At 42.7% G+C, this 25,745-nt stretch overlaps 4 protein-coding genes across 5 annotated transcripts in view; 1 reads left to right on the top strand and 3 right to left on the bottom strand.

Moving 5' to 3' along the window:
• Positions 1-202, bottom strand: part of sde2 (SDE2 telomere maintenance homolog (S. pombe)) — a 7,123-nt gene extending 6,921 nt beyond the window's left edge. The window contains exon 1 of the mRNA XM_079279132.1: positions 97-202. The gene's annotated coding sequence lies outside the window, so the exon portion shown is untranslated. The remainder of the gene's footprint in view (positions 1-96) is intronic.
• On the top strand, positions 103-787 carry mrps28 (mitochondrial ribosomal protein S28). The gene has a single exon (XM_079279133.1). The coding sequence runs from the start codon at positions 166-168 to the stop codon at positions 688-690; it is 525 nt and encodes a 174-aa protein (XP_079135259.1). The 5' UTR covers positions 103-165; the 3' UTR covers positions 691-787.
• Positions 788-925: 138 nt separating this feature from the next.
• On the bottom strand, positions 926-18,249 carry LOC306784934 (calpain-1 catalytic subunit-like). Its single transcript, XM_079279134.1, has 23 exons — positions 18,180-18,249; positions 17,071-17,100; positions 16,449-16,689; positions 15,982-16,051; positions 14,233-14,351; positions 13,900-14,033; positions 11,238-11,406; positions 10,563-10,646; positions 10,382-10,467; positions 10,230-10,304; positions 9,998-10,158; positions 4,936-5,105; positions 4,553-4,564; positions 4,267-4,478; positions 4,154-4,193; positions 3,343-3,408; positions 3,207-3,264; positions 3,068-3,132; positions 2,569-2,637; positions 2,212-2,290; positions 2,026-2,139; positions 1,470-1,528; positions 926-1,253 (listed from the first exon to the last, which is right to left on the bottom strand). Exons 3-23 carry the CDS (start codon positions 16,686-16,688, stop codon positions 1,227-1,229), a joined length of 2,109 nt encoding a protein of 702 aa, XP_079135260.1. The 5' UTR covers position 16,689; positions 17,071-17,100; positions 18,180-18,249; the 3' UTR covers positions 926-1,226.
• Positions 18,250-18,995: 746 nt separating this feature from the next.
• The window catches only part of LOC306784930 (calpain-2 catalytic subunit-like), a 29,645-nt gene continuing 22,895 nt past the window's right edge, over positions 18,996-25,745 (bottom strand). Inside the window, exons 10-21 of one of the 2 annotated variants that reach the window (XM_079279130.1) lie at positions 24,718-24,887; positions 24,611-24,622; positions 24,245-24,456; positions 23,094-23,130; positions 22,856-22,921; positions 22,707-22,764; positions 22,466-22,530; positions 22,288-22,359; positions 22,099-22,177; positions 19,577-19,693; positions 19,183-19,241; positions 18,996-19,092 (exon numbers count right to left, since the gene is read on the bottom strand). In XM_079279130.1, the coding sequence (XP_079135256.1) occupies positions 19,069-19,092; positions 19,183-19,241; positions 19,577-19,693; positions 22,099-22,177; positions 22,288-22,359; positions 22,466-22,530; positions 22,707-22,764; positions 22,856-22,921; positions 23,094-23,130; positions 24,245-24,456; positions 24,611-24,622; positions 24,718-24,887 (971 nt within the window). In that variant the 3' untranslated portion in view covers positions 18,996-19,068. The remainder of the gene's footprint in view (positions 19,093-19,182; positions 19,242-19,576; positions 19,694-22,098; positions 22,178-22,287; positions 22,360-22,465; positions 22,531-22,706; positions 22,765-22,855; positions 22,922-23,093; positions 23,131-24,244; positions 24,457-24,610; positions 24,623-24,717; positions 24,888-25,745) is intronic. The other variant, XM_079279131.1, reaches the window with a different exon arrangement.

The raw sequence follows: 25,745 nt of genomic DNA, 5'->3' as shown, positions 1-25,745 counted from the left end.
GTACGCTGCTGTCATCCTGTAAATGTCCCCGCTGCGGGACTAATAAAGGGTTGTCTTAGTTCTTCTTATAAATAAAGCTGCAGTACCGGGACCCACCGGGTGGCGCTGTGAGCGGCCTTCTACACCGAAGTCACGGTGTTCTGGCTCCACTGGTGTTGTGACAACATGTCGGCCCTGAGGAAGGTTGTTTCCAGCTTCAGGTGTGGACACCGGTTCACCCCCCTCAGGTTCTCCAGAACCTCCTTCAGCTCAGACTCCTCGGACAGAAGACCCACATCCGGGTTCTCCGCAGCCTTCGACCTGCAGTCGGAGCTCCGACGGGAGGCGGAGAGCTCTGTGGCCGGCGGCAGCGTCTCCTCCTCCGGACAAGAGCAGAGCTTCTCCTCGCTGCTCCGGAGGTCTCCGCTGGTCCAGATGGGACCGGCCAGAGACAAGGTGGTGGTCGGGAGAATCGTCCACGTGGTCCACGACGACCTGTATGTCGACTTCGGAGGGAAGTTCCACTGCGTGTGTCGACGACCGGCCGACGGAGAGAAGCTGCAGTCGGGCAGCAGGGTCCGTCTGCGGCTGCAGGACCTGGAGCTCACCGCCCGGTTCCTGGGGGCCAACACCGACACCACGCTGCTGGAGGCCCAGGCCGTGCTGTTGGGCCCGCTGGAGGGAAGGGAGGCCCGGGAGAACCAGGACTGATCCGGATCAGACCGTCGGAGCCCTGGTGCTGTAGAATCAGAGGCTTGTGTTTGTGGACTTTAAACTGATTATTATAATAAATATAATTCATATTAACACATTAGACATCTTTGTCTCGTTCTTTTCAGGGATTCTGTTGAAATAAAATATGAAAATACAACATAAAAACACGATAAAAGTGAACTAAAGATTCACAGACGCGTTTAAATCAGACAGAGTCGGTGGTTTTGTTTCCTTTCTGTACTTTAATGAGAGAAAACATCCAGCCGTGGTTTGACCGAGCTGAGCCTGAACGCCTCCAATGTTTCTAGGGGAATAAACCCAGAACTCTGACTCACAGGCCCAGAGCAGGTTCTCAGGTGAGATGGAGGCAGAAATACATTATACATATATAGACGTCATAATGTTTATGTTGTCAGTTCATACATGAAGCAGCAGGAGAGGGATCAGTACTGTGATAGTGTAGTACTGATGTGGTAGTAGTACTATAGCTAGTAGTAGTAGTGCGGTCGTCGTGTTCTTGTGACTGCAGCTCTTCATCCACACATGGTCACATAGAGCCACTGAGGACAGACAACGTCACAGCATCAGAGAATATAAACACACTAAATGAAATGCATATTTATATATTTACACACACTGGTATGTTATTGTATTATATATAATACACAGACTAAAATACTGAGGTGATGGCCTGCAGACCCTGCTCAGGGCTTAAATACATGGGTATTTCAGGTACAATGATGTCATTGACATACTTCATGTTTTATCACACAAACCTCGCTGATGTTCAGTTCTACACTTCCGGTCCCGTCCCTGTCGAGCTCCTTGAACGCCTCTAAAAAACACCACAGAAGAAGAAACACAGTTCAGGTCATGCTGTACAAACCAAGAGTCAGTACTCTGATGTTTTACTGCAGTAAAAGTACTAATACCACAGTTTTAGTACTTTTAATGCTGAAAGTATTCAAAGTATTTTACAGTATTAGTAAAAGTACTAATACCACAGTATTAGAGAGCCCTGAAGGCAGCAGCAGCAGAGTGAACAGAGGGCCCTGAAGGCAGCAGCAACTGAGTGAACAGAGGGCCCTGAAGGCAGCAGCGGAGTGAACAGAGGGCCCTGAAGGCAGCAGCGGAGTGAACAGAGGGCCCTGAAGGCAGCTGCGGAGTGAACAGAGGGCCCTGAAGGCAGCAGCAACTGAGTGAACAGAGGGCCCTGAAGGCAGCAGCGGAGTGAACAGAGGGCCCTGAAGGCAGCAGCGGAGTGAACAGAGGGCCCTGAAGGCAGCTGCGGAGTGAACAGAGGGCCCTGAAGGCAGCAGCAGAGTGACTTACTGAACATGGCCTCCAGCTTGACGAGGCAGCAGGTGAAGTTGTCGAAGTCGATGATCTCGTTGTCGCCGTATCGAGCAACCAGCATCTGATACAGCTTGTTGTTCAGCGTGAATCCTGAGGACACACAGAGCTCAGAGGGTTAGTTCACAGAAACTGACCGTTTAACGACGAGTGACGAGAACTTACCGCCGTTTTCCAGCGCCAGACGCATCTCGTAGGAGCTCATGCATCCGGATTTATCCAGATCGAACTCTCGGAAGATTCCCTGCAGTGTCACAAGATAACGTGTTTGTTAGCTGACGTTAGCACTAGCGTTAGCGAACAAACACGTGTTTGTTCGCTTGTAAACTTGATGACTTCCTGTTGGACTACAGAAACATGACGACTTCCTGTTGGACTACAGAAACATGTCATCGTAGGGTATGTGTTCGTGAAATGCACCCTGGGAGTTGTGGTCTTTATAAGGATATACTTTATGTTCTAACACAGGTTCCTCATGTTTTGGTTCCACGTTCTCCTCAAACGTTCCTCCTCTGACCTCACCAGCCACTTCCTGATCTTGTTCCACAGAACCTGGAACTCCAGCAGACCAAGTCGAGCGCTGCCGTCTTTCTGAGCTTGAGTCAAGAAGAAGAAGTGAAGAAGACTGAACAAATGTTTCAAAATAAAAGCCTTGTTAGGAAATGAAGAGGTTCCTCTCTGCTGAAATGCTGAGGGGCTTTTAATTTGAAATGAATACAGGAAGTGGACAGAAGCATTGAGTTTGAATTAACAGCAGATCAGAAAATAAAGGTTTAAAACTCAATATGACAAAATGCACTTATGAAATAAATATAAACCTGTTTCAAATAAAGGACACTTTTAAGGATTTACAATCATTTAAGGACGTTAACCATTAAACCCAAATATTGATTATTTCTGCTGAGAAACTAATTCTCAGTTTATAGACTTCCTTCTTAACCTGTTGGGCTTGAACAAAAATAAACAGCAATAACAAGCAGAACCAGCACCAGAACAAACAGAACCAGCAGACGGAGGATACGTCCATAAGGCCGACCATGGCTCTGCAGGACTCCATGCTGAAACCATCAGTCTGAAGATCTCTGTCTGTAAACAACCACAGAAGAAGAAGTGACGTGAAACAGTCAGAACATTTCAACATCAGAAGCATCAGAACTTACGTTTGGACACGACCCGGTTGAGGATGGTCCTGAGCTCTCTGACTGAGATCTCCATGTTCTGATGAGAGGAAACACGTTGATATAAACATTATGTGTTTCATAATGTTTCATTTGTTATTATTATCCAGAAACTCACGTCTCCAGACAGCTGAGCGAACATGGACCTGAAGGAGTCGTCGACGTCGTCCGCTGAGATTTCCTTCTGCAGAGAAGAAGAACAGCAGCAAGGTAAAAGGTTATCATGACACAAAGCCAGCAAACAGTTTAGTTTAGTTATTACTGTTATAAAATATATGTTATAACAGTTTAGTTTAGTTATTACTGTTATAAAATATATGTTATAACAGTTTAGTTTAGTTATTACTGTTATAAAATATATGTTATAACAGTTTGGTATAGTTATTACTGTTATAAAATCTATGTTATAACAGTTTAGTTTAGTTATTACTGTTATAAAATATATGTTATAAGAGTTTAGTTTAGTTGTCACCGTTATAAAATATATGTTATAACAGTTTAGTTTAGTTATCACCGTTATAAAATATATGTTAGAACAGTTTAGTTTCGTTATCACCGTTATAAAATATATGTTATAACAGTTTAGTTTAGTTATTACCGTGATAACATATATGTTATAACAGTTTAGTTATTACCGTTATAAAATATATGTTCAATGTATAAAAAACAGACTTTTACTTTTATATAAACAGATGATTTGCATCATTTGTATCGAAATGAAAATTCAACCACAAGAAGTTCAAACTTGAATTGAAAAGAGCTGAAACAAAATGCTACAAATTAACATAAACGTTTGTTTTGATTCTACAGAGAGTAAATGATGAAGAGGAGCCGATGATTCATGAATAGGAAGAAGAAGATCATTTTCTTTTATAAGTTGAGAAGTAAATGTTTTCGAATGTGATTTAAAGAAAGACATCATTCCTCACCTCTTCTTCAAAGTTGGCCACCACGTCGTCGTCCATCTCCCTGCAGAGATCAAGACAGCGTCACTTCATCCATAATCAATATTTAACAAATCACTGGAATCACGAGGACTCACTCGGTCTCCGACTGTTTCTCCGTAAACACCCTCAGGATGAAATCGGCCTCCTTCGAGGGTTCGAAGGTGGAGGGGACGATCAGGTACTCGCCCGGCGGGAGGCGGAGCCTAGCGCTCACCTCTCGCAGGTTGATGAAGGTCTCAGATCGAGCACAGGAGGAGTGACGCAGGAAGAAGTCCTTCTTCATGTGGACGCTGGGACAGCCGCGGTGCTGCCGGACAGACGCACGCTTAGAGTCGATAAACTGAGTGTTTTGAATAAAAGCTTTTATGTGTTCTGACTCACCTCCTCAGGGATCTGTGAGGGGGGGGACAAAGAAGAAAAGTCACAAAACAGAGTGATCGTCTCTGATGGCATGCTAACGTCCTAATCAGGGTGCTAACGCATCATTAGCTGGTTGCTAAACAATTCTCATGTAGTTACTAAAGGGTTCAGGGTGGTTGGTAGGTGGTCATCATGGGGTTTAAAATGTTAACAATAACATAATAATAATGGTTAACTTGTTAGGGTGTCTGAGGACATTTCTAGTATGTTTAAGGTGGTTACTGTTTGGGCTGTCGACAAATGTTTACATTTGAATAGTATAGAATATAATATTATATAAATATAAATATATAAACTGTGTACTGTTGATAGCACAGCAGCTAGAGAATAGAGCTGTGTTTGACCTCGTAGACGGCAAAGCCGATGGTGTGGACGTCCTGGCCATGGCGGCGGAAGCGTCGGCGGTCTTTCTGCATCAGAGCCACCAGGAAGCTGCAGGACGCCTCGTCGTCCTCGGGCTCGTCGTCCTCCTCCAGCAGAGAGATCTTGTACTGAGGGTTGATCCAGAACGTGTCTGCAGGGAGGCATCATGGGATATGTAGTTTTCATCAGCAAAGAATGGTGGAATGTGTACACATCAAACCCTAGCTGGGTTCAGGCGCAGAACAAAAGCAAGCTGTCTCATCTTTGGGCACTTTAACTGTATTTAAACTGTGGTACAAATATATAGAATGTATAATATATTATGTATAATCGTTATTGAAGGGCCGAGAATACTTTGTGTCAGTCAGAACTAAACATGGAGAAGCAGCATTCAGTTGTTCTGCTCCACATATCTGGAACAAAGTCCAGAAAGCTGCAGGTCTGCTGAGACCCTCAGCTCATTTAAATCAAGTTTGAAGACTTTTCTGTTTGCTGCTGCCTTTAATTGAACCACATTCAATTAATATATTCATCAATTTCCTGCATTTCTGCATTTTACTACTGCATTTTATTTCTTACACTGTTTTTTTTTTTTTTATGTTTTAATGCAATGAATGTTCTTAATTGTTTTAAATCTCCTTTTCTTTTGCCTTATGTTTTGATGCTTTTAATGGTTTTATGTGAAGCACTTTGAATTACCTTGTTGTTGAAATGTGCGATACAAATAAACTTGCCTTGCCTATTGTGTTTGTAGATGTTTAGTAAACAACATTGTGTCTGAACGGTGCAGTGAACGTTCTATTCAAAACGGACATTCCAGTGTTTCAGCATTGCATTTATAGTTCGACCTGGTTCAGGTTTATAGTTAGGACTGGTTCAGGTTTCTAGTTAGGGCTGGTTCAGGTTTATAGTTAGGGCTGGCTCAGGTTTCTAGTTAGGGCCGGCTCAGGTTTCTAGTTAGGGCTGGTTCAGGTTTCTAGTTAGGGCTGGTTCAGGTTTCTAGTTAGGGCTGGTTCAGGTCTATAGTTAGGGCTGGTTCAGGTTTCTAGTTAGGGCTGGTTCAGGTCTATAGTTAGGGCTGGTTCAGGTTTATAGTTAGGGCTGGTTCAGGTTTCTAGTTAGGGCCGGCTCAGGTTTCTAGTTAGGACTGGTTCAGGTTTATAGTTAGGGCTGGTTCAGGTTTATAGTTAGGGCTGGTTCAGGTCTATAGTTAGGGCTGGTTCAGGTTTCTAGTTAGGGCTGGTTCAGGTTTATAGTTAGGGCTGGTTCAGGTTTATAGTTAGGGCTGGTTCAGGTCTATAGTTAGGGCTGGTTCAGGTTTCTAGTTAGGGCTGGTTCAGGTTTATAGTTAGGGCTGGTTCAGGTTTATAGTTAGGACTGGTTCAGGTTTATAGTTAGGGCTGGTTCAGGTTTATAGTTAGGGCTGGTTCAGGTCTATAGTTAGGGCTGGTTCAGGTTTCTAGTTAGGGCTGGTTCAGGTCTATAGTTAGGGCTGGTTCAGGTTTATAGTTAGGGCTGGTTCAGGTTTATAGTTAGGGCTGGTTCAGGTTTATAGTTAGGGCTGGATCAGGTTTATAGTTAGGGCTGGATCAGGTTTATAGTTAGGGCTGGTTCAGGTTTATAGTTAGGGCTGGTTCAGGTTTATAGTTAGGGCCGGTTCAGGTTTATAGTTAGGGCCGGCTCAGGTTTCTAGTTAGGGCTGGTTCAGGTCTATAGTTAGGGCTGGTTCAGGTCTATAGTTAGGGCTGGTTCAGGTTTATAGTTAGGGCTGGCTCAGGTTTATAGTTAGGGCTGGTTCAGGTTTATAGTTAGGGCTGGTTCAGGTCTATAGTTAGGGCTGGTTCAGGTCTATAGTTAGGGCTGGTTCAGGTCTATAGTTAGGGCTGGTTCAGGTCTATAGTTAGGGCTGGTTCAGGTTTATAGTTAGGGCCGATTCAGGTTTATAGTTAGGGCCGGTTCAGGTTTATAGTTAGGGCCGGCTCAGGTTTATAGTTAGGGCCGGCTCAGGTTTATAGTTAGGGCCGGTTCAGGTTTATAGTTAGGGCCGGCTCAGGTTTATAGTTAGGGCCGGTTCAGGTTTATAGTTAGGGCCGGCTCAGGTTTATAGTTAGGACTGGTTCAGGTTTATAGTTAGGGCCGGTTCAGGTTTATAGTTAGGGCCGGTTCAGGTTTATAGTTAGGGCCGGTTCAGGTTTATAGTTAGGGCCGGTTCAGGTTTATAGTTAGGGCTGGTTCAGGTTTATAGTTAGGACTGGTTCAGGTTTATAGTTAGGGCTGGTTCAGGTTTATAGTTATGGCTGGTTCAGGTTTATAGTTAGGGCTGGTTCAGGTTTATAGTTAGGGCTGGTTCAGGTTTATAGTTAGGACTGGTTCAGGTTTATAGTTAGGGCTGGTTCAGGTTTATAGTTAGGGCTGGTTCAGGTTTATAGTTAGGGCTGGTTCAGGTTTATAGTTAGGACTGGTTCAGGTTTATAGTTAGGGCTGGTTCAGCTTTATAGTTAGGACTGGTTCAGGTTTATAGTTAGGGCTGGTTCAGGTTCATTGTTAGGACTGGTTCAGGTTTATAGTTAGGACTGGTTCAGGTTTATAGTTAGGGCTGGTTCAGGTTCATTGTTAGGACTGGTTCAGCTTTATAGTTAGGACTGGTTCAGGTTTATAGTTAGGGCCGGTTCAGGTTCATAGTTAGGGCCGGTTCAGGTTCATAGTTAGGGCTGGTTCAGGTTTATAGTTAGGGCTGGCTCCATCATTATTCTCCTTACTACTGTCATTGTATGAATAACTCAGGTCTTTATTAATCAACCTTTTATACACGACGCCCCCAACTTTGGGGGCGTCGTGCAGACACCAACACAAAGCTGGCCGCTAACATGGCCGATGCATAGATCAGAAAGCATGAGGATTCGACAGCGAATCCACTCATATCTTCCAAATTCCTCCGTGAAACCATTAAAAAGTTACAGCCAGAAAGCCAACGAACAACAAACCGCTCCACAGTAAACTCATTTAAACACATCGCACCGTGAGATGATTTTCTGGAAGAAAAACGCAGGAAATTGACGGTAATCCGTTTCAGTCGTGTTCCTTCGTGTCTCTGTGAGAAAATTGCGCTTTTGGGTGCAAGTATGACGAAATGGTCGTCATTTTACTGTTCGGCGAATTATTTTACGCTCGGGGGTGGCGCGGCACGGTTTTGGATTTGTAGTGGCTAAAAAGTATGTTAATCTACGCAAGAACCCGCCTACTGCATTCCTGAGTCTCTTCCGCATTGAACAAGGTGTCACATGCTGAAATCCACCAATCACAGGCCTGGAAAGGTCTCGATAGACACAGACAGAGACGAGAAAAATCCACGGAGGAGAGATATGAGAGCTCAAAATGATGCCAAACTGCTGTATTGAACACTATTAGTGATAAAACAAGTGAAATATATAGTTATATAGTATATAAAAGTACAATGGAACCGATGGAACAGATGGTTCCCAAATGACAATTTTGCTTGACCTCGCCTGACCTCTCCGTACTAAAACCTCTATAACGTTTTTATTCTTCACTTTATCCCAGACAAATCTTTTTTTGTGGGACTGCTGACGTGTTGTGCTATGATTTGGGAGAGTTTTTTGGCTTTCAGCTGCATTATTTCAAAAAATAATATCAATAAAAGTGCTTTTTTTTCAGGCGAACCTGAAAATGTTCAATTTCAGCTGTGTTCCATCTTCATTTAGTATTAACCAGTAACATTTACACATCTGAGCAAATCTCACAAGTGTTATTATACCATCAACATTATTCAATTAGACCAGGGGTCTCCAACTGGCGGACCCAGACGCAGTTGCATCCGGACCCAGGACCTAAAGTCGATAGTTTGGAATCACACATATTAGGCAGCGAGTTCGTACTTCAACCGGCGCACTTTATTCAGACGTTACGGTACTTTTTCAGCGGTGCAGGTCACACCGAACAATGCGGTGTAAATGACATCACGTGATGCAGCTCAGCCAATGAGTATTCTGACACGTTTCCTGACTGAGCGAGGTTTTCACACCGTGACACACGGGGGAGAGACGAGGAAACAGAAAGAAGAGCAGGAATATTGCGCCGATCAGAGAAGTGATCTCACATGACGTTCTCCAAATAGAGAAACGTGTTCAGAGAGAATATAATTTACAAGCATGAATGAACAGACTCTTCTATGTTAATTCTCCCCACAGGCAGTTAAATCCAGCATGTCTCATATGTTCAGAAACCGTAACGATTGATAAAAGCGGCAACTGAAGCGACACTACGAGGCAAAGCACAACTCTCTTGAACAAACGTATCAACTCACATCTACATGAAGACACAGAAAATAAACCTCAGAGCCCAAAATGATCAGAATCGAACACGTTAATTCACTGACCAGTGATGTTACAGAGAGGATAGAGCTGAAACAAGTGTTAATAACCACACATAAAGTCCTGCTCACTGATTTATCTCTTTAGATGACAAAAATATAATATTGTGGCTTTTTGATTGACATCACTTCACACCTGAATGAACTGAATTTAAAGCTGCAGGACAATTCAGTGAAATGAATGTTTCTAAAATGAATTCCTTTATTTTAAGATGCACATTCTTCAAAAGCTGTCTGTTATGTCAGTTATTCTTTAATCCAGACATTATTGTACTTGAAATGAGAAGAACATTTATTTATGTATTATTTATAATCCATCCAGTTAAATTTGAAAATTGAGAATAATAATTTGTTAAAATATAATTATATAATTGATGTGTACTTTCTTTATTTGATTTGACAGTTGTTGACTACACAGATACGTTGTTACCACTACTAGACTTCTTGAATATGAATATATATATAAATATATAGGAGGAGATTTTCTCAATCTGGACCTTTTGGAATTTTAGTTGAAGACCCCTGAAATAGACCTTGTAGTTAGAGATCTACACTCTCTTTAGCATGGGTATGCAATTCTCGAGCAGAGGCCTACAGATAGGGCTAGAGTCCATAACTAATGGTTAATAAAGGCTCATTATGAACGTCCTCACTGGCATGGTTCCTGCAGCCTCCGGCGGTGCTTCCTCTCCTCCAGCCGCCCTCAAACATTGTAGTGGTCCAGAACCTGGTGGAGTCCTGGCTGAGAGCGTCCGGGGTCAGATTACAGATCTCCAGTCGGGAGAACTGACGCAGAAACTCCTGGAAAGACATCCTAACAGACAGACGGACATTTTACCGTCTTCATCCTGTACAAATCCACCGTCGTTCACACTCCAAACCTACCAGAACTCTCCGTCCTCCATCTTACAGAGCAGCTCGTCTTTCTCTGCAGAGTCAACGGAGCTCCACTCTGAGGAGCTGAAACACAAATGCGTGGTTAGGATTAAAAACACAGACGACCCGTTCGGTCCTAGAAACAGTTTGAAAGCACTGACCTGTCGCTCCAGGCTCCGGTCCACTCCACCTGACCCCAGGGGTTCCTGATCCGGATCAGACGCTCCCGCCGGCCTCGGTAGTCCACCTGCAGAGAGACGGGAAGACAAACATCCAAAGGTCCGACACAAAGACCGGATCCTGGATGCCGGGTCGGTGTTGATGTGACGAAGGTGAGCTCACCTGTCGGAGTCCGGTCACAGAGTAGGCGTGGCCTTTCACCAGCTTCTTGAAGGTCACCGCCTCCATGTCCAAAGAACTGGTGATCTGAGGAGACGAGTAACACACAGAACCGCTGATTCCTCCTGAACACTGAAGTAGAGCGCCATCCCTGGAGAAGATCTTTTTCTTTTTATTGGAATTCAACTTGTATTTAACCAGATAAAATCTCTTTTATTCCGATGGCGATTTGGCCAAAAAGGCAGCAAAATGAAACGTGGCTTCAACGTCTTTTAACACAAAACATTACAGAGTAGAAACAAAGTGTATTGCACATATAGACAAAAAGGCTTTAAGACATGACAACATTGTTACAGATCATTTGTTTGTGCTAAAAACGTCTGTTAACTTTTGGTTAAAACTGGTCAGAGATGAGGGGGTCTACATTGAGTCTAGTCTGCAGGTCATTCCAGGGCCAGAGGGCCGTAGTACAAACCTGTATATATATATATATATACTGTATATATATATATATATATATATATATATATATATATATATCCAATAAACTAATGCAGCATCCTGCACACAGTGATGAGTTTGAAACCAATCTCAAAGCAGTCGTCATCAAATCCGTCCCAATCTGAAAAGATAAATACCAAGATATCAAGATATCAATGATTTCTTAGTGTGACTGACGTCTATGGAGCAGCCCAGCAGTGATTCTCTCTCTAAAGCTTTACTGATGATACGATGAAGATCTTTGGGAGCTTTCTTCAGCTCGTACATCTCAGACACTCCGCCGGTAAAGTCCTCGAAACCCTCAGTAGTGCTGCCTCCGGACAACGCCTCGTACGACCCATTCAGCCTGAAAACACCCAGAAAACACCCAGAAAACACCCAGTAAACACACAGTAAACACACAGTAAATACTCAGTAAACACACAGTAAACACTCAGAAAACACACAGTAAACACACAGTAAACACTCAGTAAACACACAGTAAACACTCAGTAAACACCCAGTAAATACTCAGTAAACACAGAGTAAACACTCAGTAAACACACAGTAAACACACAGTAAACACTCAGTAAACACCCAGTAAACACCCAGTAAACACTCAGTAAACACACAGTAAACACACAGTAAACACACAGTAAACACTCAGTAAACACACAGTAAATACTCAGTAAACACACAGTAAACACACAGTAAACACCCAGTAAACACCCAGTAAACACTCAGTAAACACTCAGTAAACACACAGTAAACACACAGTAAATACTCAGTAAACACACAGTAAACACACAGTAAACACTCAGTAAACACACAGTAAACGCACAGTAAACACTCAGTAAACACACAGTAAACACTCAGTAAACACTCAGTAAACACACAGTAAACACTCAGTAAACACACAGTAAACACTCAGTAAACACACAGTAAACACTCAGTAAACACACAGTAAACACACAGTAGACACCCAGTAAACACACAGTAAACACACAGTAAACACACAGTAAATACTCAGTAAACACACAGTAAACACACAGTAAATACTCAGTAAACACACAGTAAATACTCAGTAAACACACAGTAAACACACAGTAAACACTCAGTAAACACTCAGTAAATACTCAGTAAACACACAGTAAATACTCAGTAAACACACAGTAAACACTCAGTAAACACACAGTAAACACTCAGTAAACACACAGTAAACACTCAGTAAACACACAGTAAACACACAGTAAACACACAGTAAACACACAGTAAACACTCAGTAAACACACAGTAAACACTCAGTAAACACTCAGTAAACACACAGTAAACACTCAGTAAATACTCAGTAAACACTCAGTAAACACTCAGTAAACACTCAGTAAACACACAGTAAACACACAGTAAATACTCAGTAAACACACAGTAAACACTCAGTAAACACACAGTAAACACTCAGTAAACACACAGTAAACACTCAGTAAACACTCAGTAAATACTCAGTAAACACACAGTAAACACTCAGTAAACACACAGTAAACACACAGTAAACACCCAGTAAACACTCAGTAAACACTCAGTAAACACACAGTAAACACAGTAAATACTCAGTAAACACACAGTAAACACTCAGAAAACACACAGTAAACACTCAGTAAACACACAGTAAACACTCAGTAAACACACAGTAAATACTCAGTAAACACTCAGTAAACACACAGTAAACACACAGTAAACACTCAGTAAACACACAGTAAACACCCAGTAAACACACAGTAAACACACAGTAAACACTCAGTAAACACACAGTAAACACTCAGTAAACACACAGTAAACACTCAGTAAATACTCAGTAAACATGTTTACTGAGTACACACTCAGTAAACACACTCAGTAAACACACAGTAAACACACAGTAAACACTCAGAAAACACACAGTAAACACTCAGTAAACACACAGTAAACACTCAGTAAACACACAGTAAACACTCAGTAAACACTCAGTAAACACACAGTAAACACTCAGAAAACACACAGTAAACACACAGTAAACACTCAGTAAACACTCAGTAAACACACAGTAAACACTCAGTAAACACTCAGTAAACACTCAGTAAACACACAGTAAACACTCAGTAAACACTCAGTAAACACACAGTAAACACTCAGTAAACACACAGTAAACACTCAGTAAACACTCAGTAAACACTCAGAAAACACACAGTAAACACTCAGTAAACACTCAGTAAACACACAGTAAACACTCAGTAAACACTCAGTAAACACTCAGTAAACACTCAGTAAACACACAGTAAACACACAGTAAACACACAGTAAACACTCAGTAAACACACAGTAAACACTCAGTAAACACTCAGTAAACACACAGTAAACACTCAGTAAACACTCAGTAAACACACAGTAAACACTCAGTAAACACTCAGTAAACACTCAGTAAACACTCAGTAAATACTCAGTAAACACTCAGTAAACACTCAGTAAACACTCAGTAAACACTCAGTAAACACACAGTAAACACTCAGTAAACACTCAGTAAACACACAGTAAACACTCAGTAAACACTCAGTAAACACTCAGTAAACACTCAGTAAACACACAGTAAACACTCAGTAAACACTCAGTAAACACTCAGTAAACACTCAGTATATATTGTTTTTTGCGTCATTAAACAGTTTACAGTTTCAGATAAAAAAAGAACATCAGAGCAGCTGAACCTGATTTCTCTCAACACACTACTCAGAATTCAAGAGTCTGACCGTCTAAAACCTTTTTCTCAGCCGGTTGAGATTCAGGTCTTAGGGTTATATCGGGTTAGATCTGGATCAGGTTCAGGTCTTACTTGGCGTAGGCCTTCTCCAGCAGGGCGCTCCAGAACTCGCTGCCTTCAGCCGAGTGGACGAACATCAGCTCTCCGTCTTTGACCGGCAGACGGTCGTCGATCACAACGTCCACCCACTCACCAAACTGCCAGAACTGAGACAAACAGAAACAGATAATCACTATAAATGATCAGTCTTCTGAGAATAAAACGTCATATAAGACTGTTTAGTGGCTGACCTGTCTCTAAATCATCGCGCTCTTGTTTTTCATTACCAAAACGCAAGCTTCCTAAGTTCCGCTTGAACGTACAAACAGGTGAGTGGGTGTGGCCTCTGAACAGGTGGATTCTCACCTGGAAGTGGAAGATGCCGGCGTATTCGCGGTCGAAGTTCTGACCGTGAGGAACGACGCGATGCAGCAGCCGGTCGTTCAGAGTCAGAGACCCGATAGCAGCGAGCAGCCAGCAGTCTCCTGGAGAATGACCAGGGTTTGTACAGATGTACACTTCAACTATCTTCAGAATCAGAGTAAATACAGATGTACAGACACTTCAACTACCTTCTGAACCAGAGTTAATACAGATGTACAAACACTTCAACTACCTTCAGAATCAGAGTAAATAAAGATGTACAAACACTTCAACTACCTTCAGAATCAGAGTAAATAAAGATGTACAAACACTTCAACTACCATCAGAACCAGAGTTAATACAGATGTACACACACTTCACCTACCATCAGAACCAGAGTTAATACAGATGTACACACACTTCACCTACCATCAGAACCAGAGTTAATACAGATGTACACACACTTCAACTACCTTCTCAACCAGAGTTAATACAGCTGTACAAACACTTCAACTACCTTCAGAATCAGAGTAAATAAAGATGTACAAACACTTCAACTACCATCAGAACCAGAGTTAATACAGATGTACACACACTTCACCTACCATCAGAACCAGAGTTAATACAGATGTACACACACTTCACCTACCTTCTGAACCAGAGTTAATACAGATGTACACACACTTCACCTACCTTCTGAACCAGAGTTAATACAGATGTACAGACACTTCAACTACCTTCAGAACCAGAGTTAATACAGATGTACGAAGACTTCAACTACCATCAGAACCAGAGTTAATACAGATGTACACACACTTCACCTACCTTCTGAACCAGAGTTAATACAGATGTACAGACACTTCAACTACCATCAGAACCAGAGTTAATACAGATGTACATACACTTCAACTACCATCAGAACCAGAGTTAATACAGATGTACACACACTTCACCTACCTTCTGAACCAGAGTTAATACAGATGTACAGACACTTCAACTACCTTCAGAATCAGAGTTAATACAAATGTATAGACAACTACCTTCAAGCCTTAACGTCAAAACAGCTTTCCACTATTACTCTGCATTTCCACCTTTCACATCTCCCACTTCCACAACCTTGAACTATCTTCTGTCTTCACTGACGTTTCATCTGCTTCCGTCAGTAACATTTAACAGGAAGCTTTAACTTGTTAACTGAACATCAGCTGACTCCATTATCCTGAACAGACACTCTGATGGTCTGTGGGGACACGCTAATGCTAGGCTAAGCGCTAACGTTAACAACAACATTAGCTGCTTCCACATTAAGCTGCTAATGTTTCCGGCTAATGGAGTCTTCATTCACTGATCAATAAACTGATCAATACAAGGTCAGACCTGACGGACTGAGTGCTGCCTTCAGGTGCAGATCGTTCAGTGTATATCTACTTTATATACAGTATATGTTTGTGTATATACTGTATATATGTACACACTATATGTCCACCATATGTGTATATATATCAGAATCAGAAACGTTTGTTGTTACACATACAAGTAATTTGACATGGCGGGTGGTGCATAACATTAAACAATCAACAACAATATTGTACAACATATGTGTGTATATATGTACACAGTATTTATATACTTTGATGAGGACACACAGACTGAACTCTTTGTTTACTTTCTGACTGCCTGTGTGAGGTCACATGACCCGCTGTGTGAGGTCACATGACCCGCTGTGTGAGGTCACATGACCAGTGGACTCACCAAGCGCTCCCTGACAGATGTCCGTCCTGGTGGCTCCGCCCACAATGAACTGGGGGTTCTCCGTCAGCTCCTGAGACAACCAATCAGAGACGAACGTTACATCATTGCTGTTATTGTCTCTTTAATTATCAGTTATTATCACACACACTTACACTCATATACACACACACACACACTTGGTTCATCTCTTTCTTTATTGATCCCGGTGCTACTTTATATTCACTCTAAACACACATCAACATGCTAACATGCTAAATCTTCCAGCTGTGGCTCCACACTTGATTTTTGGGGTTAAGCTTTCTACCAAACACTCACTGTCTTCTTCTGACACTGTCCAGTTCTGTTTGATTTATCTGTCTGAACAGAGTCTTCACTTCCTGCCACAAACAGTAAGCAGCTTCTGGTTCAGCCAATCACAGGCCTCAGATTGAGATCAATGAGTCCTTTTTACAGTTTTGGGTTATTACCGTCGGTCTCTTCCACTCCACCCCTCTGGTTTTGGCGGTAAACGGTCCGAGCTCCTTGAAGCCCAGTGAGGCCGGTTCTGCGGGGAACATTGGGTCCTGGAACAGGGATCCGTTCTGCTGACAGTCCTCCTTCAGGGCATGGAAGTCCTGGTTCAGGTAGAGTACGGCCTGCTGGACCGAGCCAAGACCACCAGCCCTCTGCCGGTCCTTCTGGATCCGCCCAGACACGCCTCCAAACATCCTGACCCACAACATATCAGAGAAACTATTATGGGATGGACTGGTTCATTGTTCATGTTCCCATTGAGATGAATTGTAACTTTTCATCAGGCCAACGATGTATCAACAGTTAGCTAATGCTAATGCTAACACATGGTAAACATTATCAGCATGCTAACATACTGATAATGTTTACCATGCTAACACATGGTAAATAGTATCAGTATGTTGGCATGCTAACATACTGATAATATTTCCCATGCTAGCATGCTAACACATGGAATCAGTATTTTAGCATGCTAACACATGGTAAACATTATCAGCATGTTAGCACGTTAGCATTTGTTTCACAGATTGAAGACTTTTCATCAGACGAGAGAGAAAAACATGGAGATGTTTGTACCTGATCTCCGTCCAATGGGCTCGTAGGAAGCTGACAGGAAACAGAAGTCTGGTTAGTCCATTGGATACTGGTGACCAGTCAGAGTTACAGCAAGAGAGAACACCTGAACACAGGTAGCTCACACAGGTATGAGAACACCTGCACACAGGTAGCTCATACAGGTAGAGGAGAATAAAGTTTCCATGATTTATTCATATTTCATTTGGAGGATAATTGTTAAAAGTGCTGCGTTTTTTTTCATGAACTTTTCAGGTAAATTACACAAAGTAAATAATGAATTGATGACTCAGAATAATAATAAACTATCTTCAGTGTGATCGACTGAACTCATCTCTGTCTAATAATCAATGAGGCAGACTGAGAGCAGCTGACTCAGCACTTTGAAAGCTCTGTGTTTCCTGGAGCGGCACCAAAATACCAGACTGACCAGGATGAGACCAGTACCAGACTAATACCAGACTGACCAGACCAGTACCAGACTAGTACTGGTCTGGTACTGGTCAGTCTGGTACTGGGATCAGACTGTTGAGTTTATTAAGAAACAAATATTCACATTTAAGAAGCAGAAACAAGTGATTTTTTGGGCTTTTTTCTTAACCTTTAAATTATGAAGTATTTATCAAACTTGTGATATAATTCCACGTTTGATTAATAAACTAATGACTTTATATAGCGGGGCCCTCAGGGGCCTCTGTGAGTCTGTTAACTGGTTATGAATATCGTTATATTAGAACTTTAAAGAGACTGAAATGAGACAGTTTTTATTCATATATTTACATGGAATTCATATTTAATAATATTTATGAAACATTTGATTAATTTTATTTGTCTTTGACTGTCTGTCCTTATTCTCTTATTATTTCTTATTTAATGTTAGTTTACAGATTTTTTCTAAACAATATTCTTTCACAGTAAGAAAACATCCTCGTGAATATTTACACATTTGACTGTAAACTGGATGTAAATAAACACAACACACAGAGGACGCCTCCGATTGGTTCACAAAGAGCATAAAACAGTTTCTGATGAATCACCTGAAATCAATGAAAACAGCTGATCAGTGAACACGCGCTCACAGAGACCAGTACAGACCAGCACAACACACTCACCGTGTCGGTCCTCCGTCTCCACAGCAGTACAGTAAGATCAGTCCACACAGTGCAGTACTAGCAGTATTAGTCGCTGTACTAGTAGTACTAGCTCTTGTGCAGTACTGGATGCTCTGCTGCAGGACCGAGCCCCGCCCGACGGGAGGGGCGGGGCTACACCGTTATCATCAAGTTAAAGAGACCAAACACCGTCATGTTAACAGTCTAATCTGAACATTAATATAATGAAACATTTTATTAATGTACGGTCTGTTATAACATCTAATAACACGCAGAGGGATGACATCATCACGGTGACGTCTTCAGCAGTCTTTTCTTTTGTTTTCCTCCTGATGAGATGAGAAACAGCGCTCCCCCCCTTTGCACCATTACATTACAGTCAGGTCAGAGACGGTACTGCACCCAGTAGTCCCGTTATTAAAAATGATTATTAAAATACAGGATTAAACTTTGAGATGTGAACCTTCTAATCCAGGCCAATCTGTTTTCCTTTCAGACAAATTTCCCCATAAAGTACATTTCCTTCCTTCCTTCCAATAGTTTTGATTAAAAATAATAAATATATTTTATTTTCATCATAAAAATTTAAACTCTTCAGTTTATATATATATATTTTTGAAATGATCAAAGCTATTGTTATGAGTATTTGATTATTAGTGTTTTGTTATTTATTATGAGTGTTTAGATATGTATATTGAATTATTTACTATATTTAAAGGAGACAATGTTTTGAAGTTAATAACTAATATTCTCTTGTTCATTTATTTACATGATGAAGACGAGCTGATAGGAGGAAGAGACACAAGAGTCACAGAGCAAAGGATTGTGGGTAACTTTATTGACTGTATATGAAACTTTAGGAGGAACAGGAAGAGGATCTTCTGACGACTCAGATCATCGCGAAGTTTAACCACTGCAGGAGGAAGACAGAGAGAGACCGGGTCAACTGGTTTATTCTGGTTCTGGACCTGGTTCTGGTCTCTTCAGACCCTGAATGTGTTACCTGTTTGAAGTCGAGCTCGATGGAGCCGCTGTCATGGGCGTCGAGCTTCTTAAAGATCTCTGAGGAAAAAGGAGGCACACGTTAGCTAGCTACGTTAGCTCATTAGCTAGGCTACGTTAGCTAGCTAGCATCTCAGGGGGAATAAGATAAAATACATTTTAAAATGTAACAATTTTAAAAATTATTTACACTTGTGTTTTGATCAGGTTTTTGCATACAAGGTCTAAAGACTACAATACCCATGATGCCGATGCCCCTGTTACTGAATTCACCCAGAACTGACAGTGTCCTCAACACGCGACCTTTAGCTTCAGATCAGCTCACCGTGACAGAATTTGAAAGTTTTACTGAAATGCACCCTGGGAGTCGTAGTCTAAAGTAGAGAAAGACTCACTGAACATCATCTCCAACCTCATCAGACAGCCGACAAAGTTGTCGAAGTCGATGGTCATGTCGGGGTCTGAGTAGCGAGCCACCAGCAGTTGATAGATGGCGTTGTTGAGAGTGAAGCCTGGAGGACCACAACACACCGTCATCATGCTAACGCTAACGTGGGCACATTAAGAAGCTTACGATAACGTGTTCACCGAGTTTAATCCCAATGAAATCATGACTTTATCTATGATTTACTGTTAGCTTTGGTTAGCAGCTAGCTAGGCTACCACTGATAACAATATAAACAAAGCTAAAGCTACCAGAGAAGCTAACACAACTGATACTGTTAACAAAGCTAATGATACTAACAATGCTAACGAAAATAACACTGCTAACAAAGCTAGAACTGTTAATACTGCTAATCAAGCTATCACTGCTAATGAAGTGAACATTGCTAACAAAGCCAACACTGCTTCTTCTGCTAAATACGCTAACACAGCTAAATAAGCTAAGATAGCTAAAGAAGCTAACACTGCTAATGAAGCTAACACAGCTAAAATAGCTCACTGCTAAATAAGCTAACATCGTTAAAATAGCTAACAGCTAAACAAGCTAACACAGCCAAATAAGCTAACACAGTTAACATAGCTAACACTGCTGAAGAAGCTAACACAGCTAATGAAGCTAGCACAGCTAAGAGAGCTAACACAGCTTAAGACACTAACAATACTAAAGAAGCTAACACAGAAAACACAAAACAAAAAAACACAGAATACAGTCATGACATTAATTTAGAGAGAAACACAAAGGATACATGACAGGAGAGAAACAAGAAGAAGAATAACCTCTTCCTCAACAGAATGAGTTCTGTGATGAAAGTATACAAGGAGAAGAAGGAAAACAATCATCCACTTCCTCCTTAGTGAGTCACCAAGGGTACATCCCAAGTCTCTTAATTCTCATTTCCTCTCTCCTCACTTGAACAGGAAGTTGTTCTGCTCCTCCATATTGATGATCGTCCCAAAGCTCTTATTTATCCTCAGAGGATCGAGGAGAGGAGGGAGCCATGAGGCGGACCCACGAGAACAGACTTCCAGGAAGTCTTTTACCGGCCGACACGCCCCCTCATTGTTCATCAGTCATGTGATTGGACGCTGCAGCGGATCGGACTGACTGAGTTTAACACCAGAGTGAAGACGGATCACAGATTAAACTCTAGTTTATATTTGATGAGGTTTGTGATTCAACATCTGGTTTAAATAAATGTTCATTGTAGTCTGAACAACAAAAGCACCACAAACAACTTTCTACATTTATTAGATAGATTTGTGTTTTCATGATCTGATGTTTCCCTCAATAACTTTATTATGAATACAATTAAAGTCAGAGAGATCTGAGAGACTAAACACTTTATACATCATTCCTGAGTGTTTGATGAGTTTTATCATTTAAGAGAAACAATAATCATATTCTGGGTTATTTAATATCGACGTCACGATCTGAATTTCAAAACGTACAGATGCAAATAATTCATCAATAAGATGATCGCATTCCGCCGGTAGAAATGGATCCTGAGCTTATAAACAGAACACAGAACACAGTTTAACAGACTACAGAGAGAAACACTCTACAGTGGTGATCACTGTGTGTCTTTATTAGTTATTATATTATTAGTTGCTGTTATTAAGTACAGTGGTGATCACTGTGTGTCTTTATTAGTTATTATATTATTAGTTACTGTTATTAAGTACAGTGGTGATCACTGTGTGTCTTTATTAGTTATTATATTATTAGTTACTGTTATTAAGTACAGTGATGATCACTGTGTGTCTTTATTAGTTATTATATTATTAGTTACTGTTATTAAGTACAGTGATGATCACTGTGTGTCTTTATTAGTTATTATATTATTAGTTACTGTTATTAAGTACAGTGATGATCACTGTGTGTCTTTATTAGTTATTATATTATTAGTTACTGTTATTAAGTACAGTGGTGATCACTGTGTGTCTTTATTAGTTATTATATTATTAGTTACTGTTATTAAGTACAGTGATCATGTGAACAGACACTAACTTATCTAAAGTCTCTCCAGCTGTTACAGCCGACTGCTGAGATCAGCTGATCAGCTGTGATCAGCTGTGATCAGCTGATCAGCTGATCCTCCGTCATCAGAAACAGACGTCGCTTCACGTGATTCTTCTGAGGAAAGGACGTCTCATGTCTCCTAAAACATATTTCCTCATTCCTCTCTCCTCGCATGGTTTCCTCCATGCATCCCTGGTGGGAGGGAATAGGACGCAAGGAAAGGACGCAAGTGAGGGAAATGGGGATGCAGTTAAGAGACTTGAGATGTACCCCATGATTCACAACAGGGGAAATGATTCTCCCCCCCCCCCCCCCCAAGAGTGGCTGAGGATAAGAGTCAATACAGTGAGATTATTACTATTCTTGTTTTTATTATAGACGACATTCATCCCACTTTGGATGCTTATATTGCTGAAGAAGCTAACAAAGATTACACTGCTAAGAAGAACTGACCTGCGTCTTTGAAGGCCACTCTCATCTCTGGAGTGCTCATCGTCCCTGAATTATCAGTGTCGTTCTTCTTGTAGATGGTCTACACACACACACACACACACACACACACACACACACACACACACACACACGTTGATCTTTGTCCTCAGGTGAGTTTAGGTGTTTGGACGTAAAGGTCAAAGGTCTTACCAGGTATCTCTGCACCTTCTTCCAGAGAGTGGCGAATTCTCCGAGGCCGAGCTTCCCGTTCCCACTGTCCTTCTTAGCAGTTAAGAATACATCCTGGTACTTTAAGATCACTAGCTACTGTTAGCTCGTGAGCTAACCTTAGTAAGCTAACGTTAGCTGCTCTGCTTCTAAAGGATACGTCCATCAGGTTCACCATGACCCTGGAGGTCTCCATACTGAAGCCGTCCGTCTTTATGTCAGTTCCTGTGAAGAAGAAGAGCCGGTCAGGAAGTTCAACAAAGTCACAAACACACCCATCAGTCCTCTGACCCACAATGCAGGTGATCGGGTGATCGTGTGATGATCAGGTGGCGATCAGGTGATCTTGTGATCAGGTGATCGTGTGATGATCAGGTGATCTTGTGAGTATCTCGACTCACGTTTGGCGACGATCTTGTTCAGGATGGTCTTCAGCTCCACAGCAGAGATCTCCATGTCCTGAAACAGTTTGTAGAGGTACGTTGGATCAGGACCAGGACTCTCCTCTGATTGGTCCCTTACCACACAGGAAGTGATGTCATATACTTACGGCTCCGGCGAGTTTGGCGAAGAGGCCTCTGAATCCTGCGTCAACATCTTCATCTGACACGGTCTCCTGGACACAATCACCACGACAACAGTAACAACGTCAACAAGAAACTTTATTTACACAGTAAAGTTCACACAGTAAAACCACAATATCTATATTCAAAATTCATAACGTCGGCTTGATTTAAGAATTCTGTTGTTGGATCAGACAGTAAAACTACAAATCCAGATGTACTCACGTCGTCTAGCTCAGCGCTGACGGGGTCGTCACACGGTCTTTAACAGGCGTTCAAGGACCACAGGACAGACAAAGAACAGTTAGAACACAAAGTGAATATGCGGCGCGACTTCATCGCGCCGCATATTTGCATCAATCGCGCCGCAGGTCTCGCCGGGGACCATTTGTGTACATTCGCGCTGGACACGCCGGAGAGGGGGCGGGGCTTATCGCCCTGAAAGCCGTTAAACTGTCCGCCATTATTTAACCGTGGAAACAATAACCTGTTGGAAACAATTTCTGCTTAGTATGTGTTGTGGAAGTCACAGATATCCCGGGAAACTAAACGCCGTCATGTCTGGTTCATAATATTGTTCAGAGGAGCTCCGTGGATTGTATCGAGCTGTATTCACTGTCTAGCAAGCCACCGGTCGCTGTTTACTACAGCTGTAGGAACACAAAATAAACTGATTTGGCTGTGATTCAACGGCAATAAACTGAAAAGGGACTCCGAAATAACTACGTAATGATGCCGATTTGTAGGCGACTTGTCTTCTCAATGGAGCTCTGATGGATCGGTGCTAGGCTATGCTAACATCGTAGCAGCTCCACCAGCACTCAATAACGTCACGTAGACGTAAATACGGCAGCGTGTATTCATTGTTTGTACCGTATGGTTTACACACACACACATGTATACACATAGTTTGGTCCGGTCTCTGTTGATATGAGGTATCGTAGAGCTCTGGGTGAACACAGACGGCTACAGGATTTATTTCCTGATTCAACAACGGCAGGAAGCCAGTGATGACAGGGGGAGCAACTCAACGCTGATAGGCTATCGCGCGATTATGTCACTGAAGTTGAAAAATTTCAACTCGCGCGTTTGGGGCGATTTGGCGTCCATCGCGCCGCGTCTTCGCAAATTCACGCCGCGCCAGTCTCATCGCGTCTGTGCATAGACTTTGTATGTAATCTACTCGCGCGAATAATTTGCGCCGCGTTTGGTGTGAACTCAGCATAAGAAGGTTTAAGAGGCGTTTGAGGACCACAGGACAGACAAAGAACAGTTCGAACACAAAGTGAGTACCCAGACTGCAAGTCTAAGAAGGTTTAAGAGGCATTCGAGGACCACAAGACAGACCGTGGACCTGACACTGAAGAGGGTCTTACATGGTCTCTGTCTGCTTCTCGGAGAACACCCGGATGCAGAAGTCTCCGTTGAGATGCGGTTCGAAGGTGGACGGGACCACCAGGTACTCTCCAGGCGGCAGCTTGAAGCGCGTGCTGACCTCACGCAGGTTGACGAAGGTCTCGGACTTGGCCGTCTGCGCATGAGTCAGGAAGAAGTTCTTGTCCAGGTGCACCTCCCTCTGCCCGTAGAACTGAGGGGGACAACGGCCAATCAGACAACTCGGCAGGGGACAACGGCCAATAAGAACCGTCTTTTCCTCGCTTTTGGTTCTCTCCTTTGTTAAAGAGATGAATCTAAAAGTGGGAGGAGTTTGACCATTGGACCTTCAGGTGTTCAGAACTCACCTGCTTTGGAACCTAAAGAAAAACACAAGACGAGACAGAAGTTACCGGAGGATGAATCTGTCTCATTACGTCTTCGTCTGATCTTCATTGTCGTCTTTGGGTCTCACCTCGTAGATGGCGAAGCCGACGGTGTGCATGTCCTCTCCTTGTTTACGCAGCTTTCTGCGGTTCTTCTGGATCAGACCAACCACAAAGCTGCAGCCCACCTCCCCATCGTCGGGGTCGTCGTCCTCCTCGTCCAGCCGGATCACAAACTGAGGGTTCATCCAGAACGTGTCTGCAGAGTGACAGTCAGACATTAGGAAGCCTAAAGACCAGGTCTCGGGGTACTGAAACCAATACTTACAAGGGTGGTTCCTGCATCCTGAACCTCTGGTCTACGTGGCCTCGGGATCTATCTCTGGTGTACGTGGTCTCAGGATCTATCTCTGGCCTACGTGGTCTCAGGATCTATCTCTGGTCTACGTGGTCTCAGGATCTATCTCTGGCCTACGTGGTCTCGGGATCTATCTCTGGCCTACGTGGTCTCGGGATCTATCTCTGGTCTACGTGGTCCCGGGATCTATCTCTGGTCTACGTGGTCTCGGGATCTATCTCTGGCCTACGTGGTCTCGGGATCTATCTCTGGCCTACGTGGTGTCGGGATCTATCTCTGGTCTACGTGGTCTCGGGATCTATCTCTGGCCTACGTGGTCTCGGGATCTATCGCTGGCCTACGTGGTCTCGGGATCTATCTCTGGTCTACGTGGTCTCGGGATCTATCTCTGGTCTACGTGGTCTCGGGATCTATCTCTGGTCTACGTGGTATCGGGATCTATCTCTGGTCTACGTGGTCTCGGGATCTATCTCTGGTCTACGTGGTGTCGGGATCTATCTCTGGTCTACGTGGTCTCGGGATCTATCTCTGGTCTACGTGGTCTCGGGATCTATCTCTGGTCTACGTGGTCTCGGGATCTATCTCTGGTCTACGTGGTCTCGGGATCTATCTCTGGTCTACGTGGTCTCGGGATCTATCTCTGGTCTACGTGGTCTCGGGATCTATCTCTGGTCTACGTGGTCTCGGGATCTATCTCTGGTCTACGTGGTCTCGGGATATATCTCTGGTCTACGTGGTCTCGGGATCTATCTCTGGTCT

Source organism: Melanostigma gelatinosum (genome assembly GCF_949748355.1).
Source record: "Melanostigma gelatinosum genome assembly, chromosome: 11".
NCBI lineage: Eukaryota > Metazoa > Chordata > Actinopteri > Perciformes > Zoarcidae > Melanostigma > Melanostigma gelatinosum.
This window is presented reverse-complemented; position numbering and strand designations above follow the sequence as displayed.

Coding starts and splice junctions, on each gene's coding strand:
- mrps28 (XM_079279133.1), top strand. CDS start 166: ATGTCGGCCCTGAGGAAGGTTGTTTCCAGCTTCAGGTGTGGACACCGG.
- LOC306784934 (XM_079279134.1), bottom strand. CDS start 16,688: ATGTTTGGAGGCGTGTCTGGGCGGATCCAGAAGGACCGGCAGAGGGCT. Junction 16,052..16,448: donor TGGAGTGGAAGAGACCGACG/GTAATAACCCAA, acceptor TGGTTGTCTCAG/GAGCTGACGGAGAACCCCCA. Junction 10,305..10,381: donor ACCGGAGCCTGGAGCGACAG/GTCAGTGCTTTC, acceptor TTTGTGTTTCAG/CTCCTCAGAGTGGAGCTCCG.